Here is a 14,160-nt window from a genome sequence, read left to right on the forward strand (position 1 = left end):
GCTCAGCCTCAACTTGCACCTCATCGCTCACCTCGCACCCGTTACAGGGCTTCTTCCTCCCGCTAGTCACCCGCTTGCAGTCCGCCCGTGCGTGCAGCGACCCTGAGCCATTCTTAAATTCTCGCCCGCACCCCAGTGACGCTGCCCCCATTCCATCCATCTGCTCGTCTCCCCGTCAGCTTCTGCCCACCACACCGCAGCTGCTCTCCCAAGGCCCAGCCCGTCCACTCGCTCGCTCCCTGTGTGTTCCACTTTGATTGCAGACGCATCTCAGGACGACTCTCTGTCTCACCGCACTCGATCGACCGAACATCCTCCCTCCCTGACGCCCCGGCCCCTCGTTTGTCACACCGAGTTGCTGCCCGCTGCTGTCCTCTTCACACCGACCAGGACCGCCGTCAACAGTTGCACCTGGCGTCTTAACTCCCTCCTTGGAACGCGACCTCTTTGCTGAGAGCGCGCATTGTCCATATCGCATACCTCTAGTCGGCCGAACCAGCGACCATCCATCCATCTCGCTGCATATTCTCAATCAGGGCAGCACGCCTGTTGGACAATGGCCCAGAATGGAGAGCCCGTGATGCGCAGGTACGTATGCGTCTCTCGCTTTGTCATTGCATCCGCCGTCATCACGTCCGTCGTTCCTTCCTCGCTGCCATGTCAAGTTTCGCTACCGTCTGTCCTACAACTCCCCGCGCCCGCGTATCCACCCGCATCCACACGTTTTCCATTACTCGCGCGACCGCATTCCATCGCATTCTACACGCGACTCGCCCTATTGCGTCGTTGAAGATCGCCGGCAGCATTTATTGGGCGTTGCAGTAGACCTGCGTCGTGCGCAATAACCTGCATTGGCGTTCCCGATCCGACACCACCCTGGTCTAAAAATAGGACCCTGACAAGCCACCCATGTCTATCTTTTCCATCGCGTCCTGTCGATTTTGACTTCATCTGATGATCTTTTTATCGAATGGGTCGTCTTCCGCTATTATCTTTCGGTGTCACCGCGTCCGGCTTTACCCTGTTTGACATTTCCGTCATTGAAACACCTCGTCATGTTATGAGACGTTGGCTAATCAAAGTAAAATGATAGGAAGCTCGTGATTATCGGCGACGGTGCGTGCGGTAAAACCAGTCTCCTGAGCGTCTTTACGCTTGGTTACTTCCCTACTGTGGGTCTCCTGATCGCCAAGGTCGCACTATCGGAAGCTGACCTTCACAGCGTTATGTGCCAACCGTCTTCGAAAATTACGTCACCGATTGCAGAGTGGATGGCAAGTCCGTTCAGCTAGCTCTATGGGATACCGCAGGACAAGAAGATTACGAACGCCTGAGACCTCTTGCGTATAGCAAAGCGCACGTCATCTTAATCGGCTTCTCCGTCGACTCACCCGACTCCCTGGAGAACGTTAAGCACAAGTGGGCCGAAGAGGCACGAGAACGCTGCCCAGGCGTGCCAATCATATTAGTCGGCCTTAAGAAAGATCTCCGCGAAGACCCACTGGCACAGGAAGAGATGCGCAAGAAGTCGCTCAAGTTCACGACTTCGAAAGCGGGCAGCGATATGAAGGAGGTCATTGGCGCGCGGAAGTACCTCGAATGTTCATCACTCACGGGTGATGGCGTCGACGACGTTTTTGAGGCTGCAACCCGTGCTGCCCTTCTTTCTCAAGACAAGAAGGAGAGCGGCGGCTGCTGCGTCATCATGTGAAGCGTCCATTCATCCATCCATCACTTGCATCAGGCGGAGTTTTCACGGCGCATTTATCTTTCCCGTTTTGAATTGCTAAGCGGTCCACGGCATAGCTTTTTCCATTGCTAGTATCTTGTTATCCAGCCCGTGTTCGAAAAAGTGGGAAGCTTCTGGTTCTAATGGATATATTTGGGGGGTATTGGTGGCTTTTGTTTTTAAGGTGGTACAGTACGATATTGATCAGCTCTGCGCGAGGACGGACGGATGGGTCTAACGATTGATGACGACGGCTGGTCATCGCACACTCCTTTTTGGATTCCATAGCATTTGGGGGCCTGGAGCCGGCTGGTGATGGTGAAGCGTAAGCAGTGATGTTCATCGAGCGGCGTGGCATATACATTACTGTACGTTGAGCGTTAATATTGAGAGCGTACTGTGTTTTTGAGCTTCGAGGTGGCGGCCGGATAATAATACTTGGTTTTGTCTTTGCGATGCCCCTGTCCCCAATACATTCTGTATTCGAACCCGTCCGAGAGAAATATATATAATACAACATTGTCCAGCCAGCACTGTCCGCTCCACTGCCGACCTGAAAATACATTCCTCTCGCAATACTATATCTTACACTAATTTCGACTCAGATAGTCAGAGGCATGAGGTTTAATTCCTCGTCCACCCATGATTCCACCCCTCCCGCCCCGGAAAGTCTACCTGCGCCCGGGAATACTCGACCGGTACAGTCCCCCACACTCCCCTCTTTAGCATGGCCGCCCGATACAACCGTCCCACCTCCTTTCCTCGCGCTCCCAATGCGCCCGCATCAGCTCCCTGTCCTCCAGCTTCCGCTTCAGAAACCAAGTTCCCGTTCGAGTCCATGAGGCGCAGGTGCTCGCATGCTGAGCGCATGGCTTGGTACTGCCGCTCGAGGTCGCGTTCTTCGGCCCAACGGCGCTTGCGTAGGAAAAGGAGCCACGCGCGATGGATGGTCCAGTGGCGGAGGGCGCGCATGCGGGAAAAGTGCAAAGGGCGAGGGGTTAGGGGGTGCGAGAGGTGGTAACGGATTGCGGCTGTGGGTCGTGTTAGTACATGCGATGGAGAGGTAGTATTGAAAGCAGTGAGAGTAAGGTGGCGACTGCGGGAACAAGAAGAGAAGACATACTAATTCGTGGGTCTGTGCCGGGCCCTTTTCCCCTTCTTGCGCTTCATCATGCGCGCTGTTGATGTGAATGGGGAGGCCGTCGCGGGTGTGGTGTTTGTGGTTGGTTTTATCGTCACGTTGGGTCGGAATGCGCTTGGTGTCGGGTATTTCGTGGAATTGGTCGGTCGGAGGACCGTTCGGAAGGCAGAAAGGTTCATTGTGGGCGGTGTTTTGGTGGGATGCGTGGAGTGATGTCGTCGCGGTTGGCATCTGGAAATTCGCGATGCTGCTAAGAATGTCCCGGGGGATACGGGTTCACGTGGTCAGCACGCTAGCTAGATATGGGATCGCGCACCACTACGATCAGACACTTCACTCTATGCCAAGACACGCAGTCCTTCGACTTCTCCCCTTCCTCAAGAGTCTTTACGATGAATGGGGAGCATTGGCGATACACCAGCAAATAGATGCTGTGGTTCCCTGAGACTACGGTTCCGAGCATGGCGACCAGCCTATGGGGGGTCCGTATGGTGGGGTCGAATGTTACCTTTGCATGTGATTGACATCACATTCTGATCGTTGATAAGTGTCGTCCTTAAACGGCAAGCTATTGTCTGAGACTACGTGTGCGGGCACAATCGTGACTACTACGTCTTACTGCTTAACTGCTTGCGCATCCAGGACTACCAACAGTACTAAATGGGTCCCGGTCCCTTAATAGTTGTGACGTTCCGAAAATCGTGTAACACAAGATGGGAAGCTGTATACTCTTATTCCTTCGAGCATTTGTATTCTGTACACCCTCTCGTCATGGGAATTCCTCTCAGCACTTACCATTGTGGATCGCGGCACCATCATTCTGGCCGCCGCTTCTGCCTCTCCACTTCCACTGCTTCTTTCGCACGTCGCAGGTGCCGATTTACTCTGCATTAGCTAAATCTTGTTGAGTCCGTTATTTTGGGCCTGGTAGAGCCTAGATTAGGGCACTAAGCTCTCAAAATAAGTGTAACAGAGAGATAGACTAATACTCTACTCCATATAGTAACTATGTTAGTTGAAAATACTTAGACTCCTGATTCCAGCTCCGTGGGCGGTGGCACATTCTTTATACAAAGTGTCGATATTCATGTGGAGCTATGTTAGCTAGTCGTCACAATAGGAATTATTACAGCTTATCTCCCACCTCTCCCGGTCTTATCAAACCAGTCGACGTTGCGAGGACCGGAATGCTACGGCATTCTAACCTAAGGAGCTGGCCTACTTTGCTATACGAATGTTTGGAGTTACTTGTGCATGCTGACGCAAGTAGTGTCTTGCACTATGTCGACAAATTAATAATGCTTACCTACGTCGACCACAATTCATACAACTGGAACGCGAGACTTATTAGGATGCAGAGCCAACGCTTCAGGATTCACAATGCCTACATATTACCTCACGGAACGATATGCTGACACGCTGAAGGGTAAATGATATGTGGAAATATATCCTCGATCCATACGGGAGCGAGCGAGACCTGCGAACGAGATGTTGATGTTTGCTAGCTTGCGAAAGCCATTGTTACGATAAAGTATGGGATGATTCCGCACTCAGGCTCCGGACAACGATGTTTGAGATCGATTGAAGAGCTGTTGAACCTGCTAGCGAACGCGGGCGTGGCGGGGTACAAAGGATCCCGACCCCCGTTGCGGTTGCCTAGCGCGTTCACCCGACAACCCAACTGATGACTCTACGGGGTCGTTTTCACGGCATGAGGCTACCGCACTTCTTTGCAATATTCCCGTGAAGAAGGCATCCTCTTTTCTTTTCTGCCCGTCAACGCACGTTTCAAACCGCCAGTAGCCTTGCCATGTCGCACTGCGATCGAGCAATTGGCCCTCGTGTCGACCCGTCATGCCGCTCTTTTGACTTCACCCTCTATTTTGAAGATTGTTTCTTTGTCATAACACCAAATGTCGCCCTTTTCATACTTGCAGTTCTACCAATCGTGCGTCTGTTTAGAGCCCAGCATGTCGTTAGACGCACGAGATCAGTCGTAGTCAAAGCAGTAAGTGAGGAAACACATCCAGTCTCATCCCAGTGTCATACACCGAAGCTGATAATTTTCAACATCAGGCTCTTTATTTCACACTTTTGGCATGTCAAACAACCTTCCTCGCCCTCAGAACTCGGCACCCGCAGCTGCACACCCCTGCCTCTGTCGCGGCCGATGCACTTGCTCTCGTGGCCACCCTCGCCGCCGGCAGCCTCTCATGGCTCCAGCATCATCGCTCCGAGCAGCCTTCAGCGCTACTTGCCATCTTCTTTGCCCTGACTTCATTGCTCGATATCGCACGCGTCAGGAGCCTCTGGCTCCTGCCTCATTCGACAGGACCAGCAGTGCTGCAGACCCTTGCCCTCCTGCAAGGCGTTGGTATCTTGCTTGTAGAATCTCTTGGCAAGAAAAACGCCCTGAGGTTCCCCGAAAAGTTTCAAACTTCTGGCCCTGAGCCTTTCACGGGATTTTGGAACCTCGTGGGATTTTCTTGGCTCTTCGGAACCCTCCGCCGGGGATATCACAGTATCCTCTCTGTCGACGATCTCCCAGACCTCGATTACCGGATCGACTCGGAGGTTCTGCGAGAAAAGCTGGCTAGTACTTGGTCCAAATGCAAGTCAAGCGACCTTCATTGTTGGTAAGAAGCAGCATTGCTGACTGAATCCACAGATGATAAGACCCAGAAACGTAGTTTGCTGTTGGCATGCTTCCGCGCCTATGCACCTTCCTTCCTGTCGGCAATAATTCCGCGTCTGATTTTGAGTGCGCTCAAATTCGCACAGCCTTTCATGATCACCAAGCTCATCCACTTCGTGGGCGACAAGAACGTTCCAAGCGATATCGGGCGAGGTTTGATTGGCGCGTATGCGCTTGTATATCTCGGCATGGCTGTAAGAAAGCGGGAATTCTCAATCGTCAGTTGTTCATCAAGCTAATAAAATGCTGATGTAGTTATCTACCGCGCTACACGGGTACATGACTTTTCGATTTCTCATTCGCCTGAGGGGTGGCCTAATAGGCCTCATCTACTATCAGACTGTAGAAGCACGAGCTGTCGAGCTTGGCAGTATCAACGGTCTTACTTTGATGGGGACCGACGTGGAGCGCATCGTCCTCAATTTCCTGACTATTCACGAAGTCTGGGCATCACTCATGGACGTAATCATTGCCATCTTCTTGCTTCAGAGACAGATGTTTCTTGCATGTCTCGTCCCGGCGTTAGTTACTTTCAGTGAGATCTCCCCTCCTTGACCATTGGTGCCAATTCGGATTAACATATTGCGTCCCAGTATGCGTGCTGGGTACATTCAAATTCGCGACCTGGGCCAAGGCTGCGCAACGAGTATGGATCGAAAACGTCGAAAGGCGACTGGGCGTCACCACCGTCATGCTTGAAGCCATGAGGACGGTGAAAATGCTTGGCCTCAGCGAAAAGATGTCCAGTATCATCAGCAACTTCCGTACAGTCGAAATCGATAGCTCGTCCAGGTACCGCAAGATCCTCATCGGCATCATATTCTTTTGTGAGTACCGAGCGACTGAGTTTCTCATGAAGTTCGTCGAACTCACGGCTGACTTCTGGAACACATAGCCGTCTTGCCGCAGAACCTCGCACCAATGCTAACATTCGCGGTGTTCTACGCTATCGCCGTTGCGAGAGGTGACAATTCGATCCTTGCAGGACAGGCATTCGCATCATTGTCTCTCATCTCTCTTGTCACATTGGCAGCTTTGACCTTTATCAAAGCTATTCCCGCTGTGATCCAGTGTCTCAGCAGTTTTGACCGGATTCAGGAGTACTGCAGCCAGCCTGTTCGACCCCACCATACACTAAAAGACCGCAACTCTCAGCAAGCACCTTTACGGGACATTAACATATCCGAGGTGGAATTGACGGCAATACAGCCAATCAACACCCGAACCAACGAGGAAGATCTCCTTGTCAGGTTCCAGGACCAAGATGTCGCGTGGGAAATCGCTGGTCCGGCAATCCTGAGAACACTCAGAGCCGAAATTCATGCACGGCGCTTCACGGTCATTCTCGGTCCAACAGGAAGCGGAAAATCGACTCTTCTTGAAAGTATACTTGATGAGACAGTCACGCTGAGTGGCGATACTGACAGACGCTATTCCACCGCTGCTTACTGTACCCAGGTGCCATGGTTGGTCAATGGCAGCGTGCGAGACAATATTGTGGCCGGGTCTTCGACACTGATAGATGAGAAGTGGTACCAAACAACCATTTGGGCCTGCGGACTTGAGAACGACATCGCAAATCTCAGTCTTGGGGACCGTACTTCTGTTGGCAATGGTGGCAACAATTTGAGTGGTGGTCAGAGGCAGCGCGTCGTGAGTGACCGATCCTGATGCATATCGTCAATCACTCGGATTATAGCTGACCTACCTACACATAGGCTCTGGCACGGGCTATCTATTCGAGACAAAATGTAGTCCTTCTAGACGACGTCTTCAGCGGTGTCGACGCCCGCAACACTGCACTCATATCTGAACGGCTTCTCGGTCGCCAAGGGATACTTCGCAGAAATCTGACCACCGTAGTGCTCGTTACTCACTCTCGTAGGTGGAAACGGCCACAGAAAACACCAAGCAACTGACCGCAATGCAGCATCTCTCATATCCCTTGCTGACGATGTCATCGTTGTGGAGAGTGGTACCATCACAGAGTCTGGTATTATAGACTCACTAAAGGATGCGGACGGGTATGTCGGTAGTCTCCAATTCCAGGCGCCAGCAGAGTCGACTGCGATCGATGCGTTGCTGCTCAAGGACCAAACTACGCGCCCCTTGTACAATGCAGCAGCAGCCAGCGCAGAAGCACTGATGGAGCTGAACAACGAAGAGCAGGACCTGAGGCGTCAGACCGGAGATTTTTCCGCCTACAGCTATTATTCCAGAGCTGGTGGTCATATCACTGTCGCCTTGATGCTGGTTACGGTGGCCTTGTGGGTGTTTTGCCTCGAATTCTCTGGTACGTTGACCCGAGTTATACCCCTTGTTTGCACCGGTTCTTGTGCTCATATCTTCAACGTGCGTAGTCATCATCGTCGACTGGTGGTCCGCAGCGAGTGCGAAGACACAAGGCCATACCAACAATGGCTTGTACCTGGGCGTATACATAGGCATCGGACTTCTTGGGGCGGGCTTCCTGTTCAGTGAGTTGTGGTAAGCCTTCTCGCTCAGAGTGTTTGAATGAGCGCTTCAATGTGACTTAATCTTTTAGGCTCATATTCATCACCATCATATCAAAAACCGCCAAACGCCTCCACGAAGATCTTCTCAAGGCGGCAATGAGGTCTGTCGAGATAGAGCGCAACATACTATGACTTGAAGCTGATCAAAAGCATAGCGCCCCTTTGCGTTTCTTCCAGGAGACTGACGCTGGATCTATCACCAACCGGCAAGTTCAAAGCCTCTGCTTGCTTGTTACACAGACTGACCTCTTGAAGCTTCAGTCAGGACATGGAACTAGTTGGCCTAGATCTCCCAACAATTGCGGCTAATTACATCATCGGTGAGTCCCTTCCGTCCAACTGAGATCATAAAAGGTGGTGTGAACATCACTAAGTGCACCAAAGCTGTGTACGAATGCATCGCCAAGGTTGTGCTACTCGGCATCTTTGGCAAGTATCTATCGGCAATACTGCCAGTGATTGCGGGGAGCGTCTTCTTCGTGCAGCGGTTCTACCTGCGAACATCCCGTCAAGTGCGATTGCTCGACATCGAGGCAAAAGCCCCTGTGTACCTACACTTTCTCGAAACGACAAATGGCGCGAAAACGATCCGCGCGTTCGGATGGCAACATGCATTTAAAGAAAGGCTACATGCTCTCCTCAATCGATCGCAGAAACCGGTCTACCTACTCTATTGCATTCAGCAATGGCTTGCCCTCGCATTGGATCTCATCGTGGCAGTACTTGCAGCCATCCTTGTTACAATCATGGTGGTCTGGAGGGATTCATTCGATCCGGGAGCGGTCGGTGTTGCCCTCGTCTCGGTAATGACTTTCAACCTAAACCTAGCCATGCTTGTCAAATCCTGGACAGCGCTAGAAACTTCGATTGGTGCAATCGGTAGGGTTAAGTCTTTCGTAGAAGAAACGGCTTCAGAGGAAAAAGAGCTAGGAATAGACCGGCCTCTACCTGGACCTGACAATTGGCCGACGAGAGGCACAATCTACTTCCAGGACGTAACAGCAACCTATAAGTACGTAATCTGTGAATCTGACGATCTCTTCAATAGCTGACTTGCTCGCAGATCTGGAGGTGATCCGGTCCTAAAAAACCTCTCCATTGCCATCGCTGCTGGTGAGAAGGTGGCGATCTGCGGGCGATCTGGCAGTGGAAAGACGTCTCTCATACTAAGCTTGCTTCACATGATCCCTTTTTCGGGGTCAATAACGATAGACGATGTGGAGACGCATGATCTGATCCCCGGGGATCTCCGTTCGCGCATCAACGTTGTACCGCAGGAGCCTTTCCTGATGCCCAGGTCGATACGGTTCAACATTGACCCTCTAGGCCAAGTAAACGATGAGGCCATAATCTCGACTCTGAATCGGCTTAAGATCTGGGACAGGGTGATCGAGTGCGGCGGTCTTGATGCGCAAACATCACTGTCATTGTGGTCTGTCGGAGAGAGGCAGTTGCTATGTCTGGCGAGGGCGATGGTCCGGAGAAGTCAGATCGTGATACTCGATGAAGCCACAAGCAGGTAGGTCCAGGATATCTCGACCCGTAACGCTTGAACTAACCCAAATCGAAGTGTGGACGATGCGACAGAGGCTGTGATGCAGGATGTCGTGGATAACGACTTCTCTGCCCAAACCGTTCTAGCTGTCGTTCATCGACTGCGATTCATTGAACGATTCGACAAAGTTGCCGTACTAGATAAAGGTGTGCTCATTGAGTTCGATAAGCCTAGCACGCTCTTGGCAAAGAAATCAGTACTGGCCGACATGTATCAGGCTGGATACGGATTGGGAGAAGTCAAGCCCACTGGGTCAACACAAGCATAAACGTTGTTGCGATGTCACAAACATATCTCAAGAGCCATATCGAGAGGAAGGTAGGCGTGGTGATTGGTGTGTGTCTACATTATACTACAGTCATTCTTGCATCGCGATCTATACGATTATAGTTTCATCTACGACACGCTATATTGGCCGGGACCCATAGCAGACGTCAAGCAGTGTGCAGCCCCCGCCTCGCAGAGCCTTTCTCACGACAGGACATGATTCGTAGCGAGTCGATATACAGAAGACTGATATATTCACAGGATTGATGTTCATGAAAAAGGTATTGCAAGCTCTTTGTACTTCAGCAGAAGAGCATACGACCAGATTGTCATTCACAAAGACCTAGCATGAAGATAGCGAAACGAAAATAGTTACCCTTTTTTTTTCTATAACGAGTACAAATTTCTGAGCATCAGCATGTTATGTTGCGCCAAGACGACATGAACCAGAATTCCGCCCCAGCGAGATTCACGATGCGGAGATATTGTTGCATCACGCTCGTGACTTGTTGATCCAGCCCGTCTCCTAATGCATCAATGAACTCTTGATCTATCTTGATAGGCCAATACATTACTGCGCGCATTGCAATGTGAGCAGAGGTATCAATTCCAGATTGGAGCGATTCCAAGAGCTGGTTTGCTGCCGTATACGCCAGCGGGGAGCATGGCTGAGTGTCATCCATTAACGCTCGAAGCTGAACCATGCACGAGGACAATAATGGAGGAAGCGATCTTGTTGGGCCAGATGCATGCTGAAAGATTGACCGGAAAGGTCCATTCCAAATGAGGTCTTGGTTGCCGCTTAAGATGATGTTCATGCCGCGTAGAAGCTGGAATACCTCGAAAAGGGTTTCAATCGTGTTGCTTGTGCTTTCTGCGAAAGCAGTCAACGTGATCAGGCTTGCTGCTGCAAAAAGGGCGTGGCAATTCGACGGAGTGATGTCTGGCAGTACTCTGTTCACCCCTGCGATGGCAGCAGACTGATGGGCCGACGCTTGGATACGATGCTTTGACCGTGACTGCGGATCAATGTACGCCAGATGCGAGGCGGAGAATGCGAGGATGCAATGCATCAGATACTTGTGTCGAAAAGCCTCTTGAGTGACCAGGAAGCCCCATGTCTGTTTCGCTTGATCATTCCCGGGTACGGTGAGATAGGCATGCGCAGTGTAGTGGTGCATAAGTTCGAGATCTTCCATCCAGCCATCTGTCCGGCTGGTGGAATGGCCGCACCGGGAGTCTGCTACCGGCAGCACCGGAACAGGAGGGTTCGAAGATGCATCAGGGCTGGGATGTGAGGACGATGGGCCGGACGGCGTACTGCCTGCACGATCGTCGGATAGCTGCGGTCTGCCAAGCAAGCTGCATGCAACGCCGTACTTGATGCAATTTGAACAGGGACTCTGCTCGTCACACTGGACCCTTTTAGTAGAGTACTGGGCATGGAGGCTAAGCCTTACCTTGACGCGTCTCACTTTGCAGTGCTGGCATCCATTTCTGGACTTCTTCGAGCCCAATCGTGGCATTGCACGCGAAAAACGAGGGGTGGAAGTGCGAGAGAGAGAGCGAGAGCGAAGTTGAGAACGGGAGCGAGAGCGATGGGGCTATGATTGGCGTCATCCAAGGGCACTAGGCCGGATCCGGCGCACTGAAACCTGCAAGGGCGGCGCCTTGGCCAATCACCGCATGCTAGGAACCAGCTGGGGAAGCTGGGGACCCGTATCGCCCGTATGCATGCTTGAGCTCCCCTGCACCGTTCGGGAGATGGAGTATTATGATCTACAGGCCAGACGATGCAGGGTTGATCTCGAAGCCAAGCACGCCCAAGATCACATAGCCCAGCTAGTCCACCATCAGATAGAATCAAGCTGAGTACTTGGAGGGACACTAGATCTAATCGCCGTCACTGGATCTAGACCAACGCAGACTAGCTTGTATCGAGATTGATTGAGCTACAGTGTATGTACACCTGCTTCGGCGACTTCGAAGCTTAGGGTATGGTACACTAGCGCGCTCTCGTAGATCCCCTCGGACGAACATGGGCAGCGACGCGCATCAGCAGCGTACCTTTGTGGCTGCACTGATTCCAACTACCATAGGTAGCTTCTCCGAGGTTCCGGAAAGCAAACCCTGCAATGTCATTCCGTGGATGCTTCCGCGAGCGAGGCGTGCAATTAAACGCTCATGTGCATGGAATTACTTAAAGAAGGGTCGCTGCTTCCATGTCGACGACGTGCCAGTACCTTCATCAAAATGGTTCAACTACCCTTCTATGTCCTGGCGTCCTCTCTCGCGCTTGTATCAGCAATCGAAAATTGTGTGTCCGACCCATCTGAAGCGTGCGGCATTCTCAAATCTTCACATCCGAATATCACCTTTCTTCCCGATGACGAAACTTATACCAACGAGACACAAGTTTCCTGGACCGCATCCGCTTGGCTCAAACCAGCCTGCGTTTTCGCAGCTCGAAATGCCCAAGACCTATCGTTCGCTGTGAAGACTCTCGTCAACACCTCCACGCCCTTCGCCATGAGAGGTGGTGGCCATATGCCTATCTCGGATGCGGCAAACATCAATTCCACCGGCGTGCTTCTAACAAGCACGAATCTAAATACCCTGAAGCTGAGCGATGACAAAGAGACTATGAGCGTTGGCCCTGGTCCACGATGGGGCGATGTTTTCCAGTATCTTGAGGGGACCAACTTGACTGTCATTGGGGGCAGACTGGCCCCGGTGGGTGTTCCAGGCCTGTTGCTCGGTGGCGGTATGTCTTGGTATAGCTACAAACACGGACAAGGATCTGCAGGAGGCAAGATCAAAGCCTATGAGGTGAGATTTCCTCGTCGCTATCGTCCTGCAATACTGACTCGGTGCACAGGCTGTTCTCGCAGACGGAACCATAGCGACTGTCACCGCAACCTCCAAATATAGGGACCTTTACTGGGCACTTCAAGGTGGAGGCAATTCTTTCGCTCTTATCACGCGTTTCGATCTTCAGACCTTCTTTGCCGAAACACCGCTTTTGGCAGATGCCGACTATGGCTCATCGAACACCACACGTGATGCGTGGCTCGCCAACCTATTGGATTTCACCCTCAATGTCGACAAGGATGGCGACACAGGAGCTGCCGTGATTCCAGTGGCCAGATGGGGACCAAACTTTACGGCACCTTTGTACCAAACTACCCTGTTCTACAACGGAACCACCCCTCCGTCTTCAGGTCCGTTCAACGAATTCGTCAATGGCACCAAGCTCCGAGCTATTAACGGTACATCGACCCTTCAGCGAGTCTCTTTGGCTCAGTATGGAGCCGCAGTAGGGCCTGCTTTCAAACCAGGCGGTCAATCACATGGGCTGAATCAGAAGTTCCGTGTCGTCTCTATCAAAGCGAGCCTAGAGGCCATAACGATCGTACACGACACATACTTTTCCTCTCTTCAGGCTTCTGGCATGGCGGACCGTCTGGCAGGGTTTTTCTCTGGACTGGCATACAATTGCATCACGGGATCCTGGGCCGCCGCCTCACAGGGTGCTCCCCAGAACATGCCTCAAAGACCGCAATTCTGGGTCGAGCAATCTTTGACATGGGAATCCGCTGATGACAGTGAGGAGGTTGAAGCGTGGGTCGCTTCCGTAAATGCCGAGATACACGAGAAGCTTGTAGCTGCCAACGCAACTGAGAGATATACGTACCTGAATGATGCCGGACAAAGGTCAAGATGTCTTCCGAACCTATGGAGAAGAGAATTTGGGCAAACTCAAGGACATACGAACCAAGTATGACCCTCGTCGCGTTTTCACCGACTTGATGCCTGGTGGCTTCAAGGTAGCATACGAGTAGACCGTTAATTGGCTGGAGAAAGGGTTTTGTGGTGTGGGAGTCGGAAAGGTGGGTTACAGATGAGAGCCTGTTAGCTTAAATTGAAATTTGTTGCTTGAATCGTGGCTGCCAAACAGTGCTACCGTTTCGATTGACTTTAGCTGCAGAGAGTCGAATATGTCTCTTGATAGTCATCTATATCCCGAAATACTAAGCGGACTCGCCCATTTGCTCACGCGAATGTTTGCAATGAGTCGATGTATCTTTGTGTTATCTACATTTAACAGTGTTTCGTTCCTAAACAGGTGGAACAGTGCATGGAGAGACTGTAAGAAAGTCATGGATTCAAATCGATGCACGAGGTCATGAAGAACGCAAAACATCAGGTTTGACTGACAGCCAACGTCATGTTCCTAAGATGGTTACTTCCTAGCAG

At 51.6% G+C, this 14,160-nt stretch overlaps 4 protein-coding genes across 4 annotated transcripts; all 4 read left to right on the forward strand.

Moving 5' to 3' along the window:
• Positions 1-556: 556 nt before the first annotated feature.
• On the forward strand, positions 557-1,711 carry RHO2 (Rho GTPase; the record flags this gene model as incomplete). Its single annotated transcript, XM_056216999.1, has 3 exons — positions 557-588; positions 1,094-1,172; positions 1,223-1,711. The coding sequence occupies 3 exons, from the start codon at positions 557-559 to the stop codon at positions 1,709-1,711; spliced, it is 600 nt and encodes a 199-aa protein (XP_056068555.1).
• Positions 1,712-5,753: 4,042 nt separating this feature from the next.
• Positions 5,754-6,460, forward strand: N0V89_008242 (uncharacterized protein; the record flags this gene model as incomplete). The annotated part of the gene is made up of 3 exons (XM_056217000.1): positions 5,754-5,759; positions 5,821-6,100; positions 6,159-6,460. 3 exons carry the CDS (start codon positions 5,754-5,756, stop codon positions 6,458-6,460), a joined length of 588 nt encoding a protein of 195 aa, XP_056068556.1.
• A 26-nt stretch (positions 6,461-6,486) lies between these two features.
• N0V89_008243 (uncharacterized protein) lies at positions 6,487-9,904 on the forward strand (the record flags this gene model as incomplete). Its single annotated transcript, XM_056217001.1, has 7 exons — positions 6,487-7,222; positions 7,496-7,858; positions 7,926-8,052; positions 8,111-8,182; positions 8,407-9,093; positions 9,145-9,600; positions 9,652-9,904. The coding sequence occupies 7 exons, from the start codon at positions 6,487-6,489 to the stop codon at positions 9,902-9,904; spliced, it is 2,694 nt and encodes an 897-aa protein (XP_056068557.1).
• A 2,528-nt stretch (positions 9,905-12,432) lies between these two features.
• On the forward strand, positions 12,433-13,687 carry N0V89_008244 (uncharacterized protein; the record flags this gene model as incomplete). Its single annotated transcript, XM_056217002.1, has 3 exons — positions 12,433-12,667; positions 12,710-12,732; positions 12,782-13,687. 3 exons carry the CDS (start codon positions 12,433-12,435, stop codon positions 13,685-13,687), a joined length of 1,164 nt encoding a protein of 387 aa, XP_056068558.1.
• Between the last annotated feature and the right edge of the window lie 473 nt (positions 13,688-14,160).

Source organism: Didymosphaeria variabile (genome assembly GCF_027946475.1).
Source record: "Didymosphaeria variabile strain IMI 356815 chromosome Unknown scaffold_6, whole genome shotgun sequence".
NCBI lineage: Eukaryota > Fungi > Ascomycota > Dothideomycetes > Pleosporales > Didymosphaeriaceae > Didymosphaeria > Didymosphaeria variabile.